The sequence below is a fragment of the Sinocyclocheilus anshuiensis genome, unplaced genomic scaffold (genome assembly GCF_001515605.1).
Source record: "Sinocyclocheilus anshuiensis isolate Anshui unplaced genomic scaffold, SAMN03320099.WGS_v1.1 scaffold1079, whole genome shotgun sequence".
Lineage (NCBI taxonomy): Eukaryota > Metazoa > Chordata > Actinopteri > Cypriniformes > Cyprinidae > Sinocyclocheilus > Sinocyclocheilus anshuiensis.
The window spans coordinates 1438024-1442871 of NW_015548207.1; the positions used below are offsets into that span (position 1 = coordinate 1438024).

The 4848-nt window shown below is 33.0% G+C and overlaps 1 protein-coding gene across 1 annotated transcript in view; it reads left to right on the plus strand.

Annotated features, from left to right (window-relative positions):
* The window catches only part of bzw1a (basic leucine zipper and W2 domains 1a), a 6867-nt gene extending 2019 nt beyond the window's left edge, over positions 1-4848 (plus strand). The window contains exons 3-11 of the mRNA XM_016440282.1: positions 1732-1826; positions 1981-2046; positions 2147-2282; positions 2374-2483; positions 3039-3209; positions 3413-3559; positions 3651-3789; positions 3952-4074; positions 4156-4848. Coding sequence (XP_016295768.1) covers positions 1732-1826; positions 1981-2046; positions 2147-2282; positions 2374-2483; positions 3039-3209; positions 3413-3559; positions 3651-3789; positions 3952-4074; positions 4156-4187 — 1019 coding nt within the window. The 3' untranslated portion in view covers positions 4188-4848. The remainder of the gene's footprint in view (positions 1-1731; positions 1827-1980; positions 2047-2146; positions 2283-2373; positions 2484-3038; positions 3210-3412; positions 3560-3650; positions 3790-3951; positions 4075-4155) is intronic.

The following is a 4848-nucleotide window of genomic DNA, read 5'->3' on the forward strand; positions in this document are numbered from 1 at the left end:
ATTTAGTCATTTAGCAGACACTTTTATCCAAAGCGACTTACAAATGAGGACAATAGAAGTAATCAAAACCAATAAAAGAGCAGTAATATGCAAGTGCTATATTAGTATATTATTATAGTGTTATATTTCAATTTCACAAAGAAATGTGCAGCATTTTGTCCAAGCAATAATAAAATGACACATGTCATTTTATAATTTGTCTTAAATCTCATTTTGTAAAAGAAAAATAAGAATAATCGTGAATCGAATTGTGAAATCAAAATCGTGAATCGAATCGTGAGTTGAGTGAATCGTTACATCCCTATTTATGGAAGTAAAATATTTACATTTATATATTTTAATAACTTTTATTAAATACTTTTTACTAATATTTAAATGGTGTACATGTAATTTTTTTAATTTTTTCAACTAATATAATTTGTCAATATATCTACAATATATCTAGTGTACATCTAAAATATTTTTTGCAAAATATTTGTACTAATATCATTTATATCTACAATTTATAGAATTATTTACTTTAAGTATTTTTACTAATATAATTATAACAAGTACATTTAAAAAAAAGTTTACTAAATATTTTTTAATCACTACAATTTATTCATTTTTTTTTTACTTTTAATAAATATTTGTACTAATATATTTATATATAAAGTGTACATCTACTTTTTTTTTTTATTAAATATTTTCTACTAATATCTATAAATAAAATGTCTACAATTTGTTTTTGCTAAATATTTCTTATTTTACTAGTATTTTTATAATATCGCAGGACTCACTTGACATTGAAACGTGCTTTTGGTATGTCCAATATTTAATGTCATGAGACAAAGGTTATTATCAGGACAAACTCTTAAGGACTTGTTTTATAAGATGGACCCAGAAAAACTTTTACAATTTCTTTCAAAAGTAAATTTAAAGAATCCTTTATAGAATTTTATATGGAATACTTTGTTTTATAATTGTTTTTATTAATTTATTTTTATTGTATATTGTATTGTGTACTACTATATTGTTTTTCTAATGTATAATCTTTACCATGAAATATCCTGTGATGCTGATGTGGCAATAAACTTAAATTAAACTGTAAATGGAGTTGGGCTGGACGATAAACAATAACGATAATTATCGCAATTTAATTTTCCTCGATAAAACGATAACAAGATTTCGATAAATGTTCGATATAATGTTTATGCGCCAAAAGCGCACTGTGCACAACGATACAGTCAGACGTCATTACACGGCACACCTTAGGCTAGCACCTTACATTAAACTCCAGAAAAAAACACTCATTGATTTTGAGTATTTCACTGATTTACATTTACATTACTGCATTTAGCAGAAGCTTTTATCTTAAGCGACTTACAAAATAGGAACAAAGCAAATTATCAAAGAGCCAACATTCATTGTAATACACATTGCCAGATTTATTAGACTGCTAGATTTTTTTCTATTGCTAAAAGTAAATTTAAAGTGTATTTTATAGAAATTTATGTGCAATACTTTTTATAATTTTTTTTATTCATTAATTTGTTTATTTATTTATTTGTATTATGTTCTACTATATTTCTAATGTATAATCTTTGCCATGAAATAGCCTGTGAAGCTGATGTGGCAATAAACTTAAATTAGACTGAAGAGTATTTTTATATGAGGTGTATATATATATATATATATTTTTTTTTTTATATATGTGTATGTGTAATTTATTTTACTTTTTCCCTCCCGCAGCCCCAGGAGGGACTCTATCTGATGACATGACCCGTACTGAGTACTGCCTCTTCACGGCAAGTGAAGACCTGGAGACCATGCAGGCTTACGCTCAGGTATTTACAATTATATGCTACCTGACCGGGAAATTGTTTCCAGGAGAAATTGTTGTTTTGGAGTTTGTTCTGAATTAATATCGCTGTGACGGGTGTAATTTGTTTTTACCGGCTTCCTCCTTGCATGTCTCAACATGTTCACCTTGTGTTGTAGGTTTTTAACAAGCTGATCAGGCGTTACAAGTACCTGGAGAAAGGGTTTGAAGAGGAAATTAAGAAGGTAAGCAAAGTTGTTGAACTAAGGATAACACCATATTTGTTAGTCAAACAAAGTGTGTCGTTGTGCGTCTGGAAAGTATCGTCTTTTTTTTCTTTCACAGCTGCTGCTGTTTCTAAAAGGGTTCACGGAGTCAGAGAGGAATAAATTGGCCATGCTTACCGGAATCCTGCTGGCCAATGGCAATATATCAGCCTCCATCCTGAACAGCCTCTTTAATGAGAACTTGGTCAAGGAAGGTAATGACAGACCTGTTTAATGGCGCTAGACTAGCAGTGGCGCTTTGAGTGAAGAATTTGTAACTAAGTTGTCATCTGGGTTTTATTGCAGGTGTCTCTGCTGCCTTCGCTGTGAAACTGTTCAAATCTTGGATCAACGAAAAAGACATCAACTCAGTTGCTGCTAGCCTGCGTAAAGTTGGCATGGACAACAGGCTGATGGTATATATTGTACTGCAGCCTCAACTTGGGATGCAACTCACAAAATCCCAAAAGCGTCCAAAATATAGCTTAGTTGGAGTAATATATAAGTTATGTAAAAAAATCTATGAATAAAACGGTAAAGGTTTAGTGTGTGAATAATACTTTGGCTATATGTAATTAAAACTATAAAATAATTAATCAGAAGTAAAATAACTAAACATGATCTTTGAATGTTTTGGTAAATAATCTGTAAACAGTTTAATAACATTATTATTTGGCAATAATTCATAAAAATTAATAAAAATAAACTAAAATTAAGTTGAAATACTAAAATTACTAAAACTAAACCTGAAATTTAAAAATAAAATAAAAGCCATATGAGAATACAACAACTTCACATCAATTGACAAAAGCACACATTACTTGAGTAAACCAAAATTAACAAAATCTGAAATTGTACAATTTTGTTTGCAGCCTCAAAAGATGTTGAACTTTTCTTATGCCACAATCTCATGCAAAAAATTATTTTTTTTTTTCTTTCTGATGTTGATGTAACCTCTTCTGCGCAATCAGGAGCTGTTCCCTGCCAACAAGCGTAGCTGTGAACACTTTTCAAAATATTTCACCGACGCTGGGCTGAAGGAGCTCTCGGACTTCGCTCGCAACCAGCAGTCCATTGGAGCACGCAAAGAGCTTCAGAAAGAACTGCAAGAGCAGATGTTGCGCGGCGAGACCCTCAAAGACGTGAGTCTCTGCCTTGTCTGTCTTGGGACATTTAAATTTTTTTGGGGGGGGGTTTTTTTTTTTTAAGCACTTTTTAAAAATTATATAGTTTAAGTACATTTTCAAATATTTATTTAAAAATATTTCGAATCATTATCCATAGTTTGGCTTTGAAGGTTTACTGTGCCTGTATTTGGTTAATTTTTGTCTTGCTTGCTCCCTAGATCATTGCCTACGTTCGTGAAGAGATGAAGAAAACGAGCATCTCTGAGCAGACAATGATCGGCATCGTGTGGACCAGTGTCATGAGCTCCGTCGAGTGGAATAAAAAGGAGGAGCTCGTCACGGAGCAAGCCATCAAACTCTTGAAGGTATCTATGATGCTTCTGGAAGATTTAATGATCTGCAATACTTCCTTTAATCAAATTACCGGTAGTAATCTGTTCTGCTAACTCTTTGCAGCAATACGGCCCACTGCTGAAGGCCTTCACCTCCCAGGGCCTTTCTGAGCTCACCCTCCTGCTGAAGATCCAGGAGTACTGCTACGACAATATCCACTTCATGAAGGCCTTCCAGAAGATCGTGGTGCTTCTTTACAAAGGTGCGTCTTCAATAGCTAATCTTTTCAAAACTATGCACTTAAGCCCAAGGCTTGGCACACTGTGTTATGTTTTGTACAAAAAATGTTACCTAGCCTGTGCAGCGCTGTGCATAGGTTATGGCTGGTTAAAGTGTTTTGAAGAGGTTTTTTTCTTGCCTCTAGCTGATGTTTTGAGCGAGGAGGTTATTTTGAAGTGGTACACAGAATCCCACGTGGCCAAAGGAAAGAGCGTCTTCCTTGAGCAGATGAAGAAGTTTGTAGAATGGCTGAAGAATGCCGAAGAGGGTAAGCAGGTTTTTTTGTTTTTCTCTGTAACTTTCAGATTAAAATAGTTCATCTAATGATATTATTTGTTGTTTCTTTCAGAGTCCGAATCCGAGGAAGAGGAGGGAGACTAAAACACCATGTCAGCAGAATGTTTTGTTACAGAAGTGCTTGTCTTTCTAAAAAAAATTATTTTGGCTTTTTTTTTTTTTTTTTGATTCTACCTCCTGTTTTTCAAACCATAACATTTAGATGTCATTTAAGGGCTTTATAACAAATGAATAGTTTTAACAGATTTTTCTAATATTAAGGTTTACACTTAAAATAGCACAAATGTTGTGGTCAACCTTTGTAATTATTTACTCACTCAAGGAACTTTTAAGTGTTGACACAGTTTGGACATCTTAAATTATTGTTATAGTGATTCCTTTATGAATTGACATTCCATTGAATTAGATCAGGCTGCCTTGTTTGCTTTTAAGATACCCTTTTCTATATGGTATTGATGCCTTCATGCCCTGTCATGATCAGTGTCCACAAAGGGGAAAAAAATGGAAAAAAATCTCATCGTGATGTTATTGCCAAAGGGTTAAGTCCTTCTCCCATAACATCCATCAGTGTTCTGTTCCCTGCCTATGAAACTGTACAGTGCTGAAAACAAATTGCAGATCACCCTGTAAAGACCCTTAAATGACTCCCAACCTCTTCTATGTATCTTCATCCTATTTGTCACCGATTTCTTTAATCTGAATAACTAATTGACGTTTTTTAAAGAAATAAAGACCTAGAAGCATA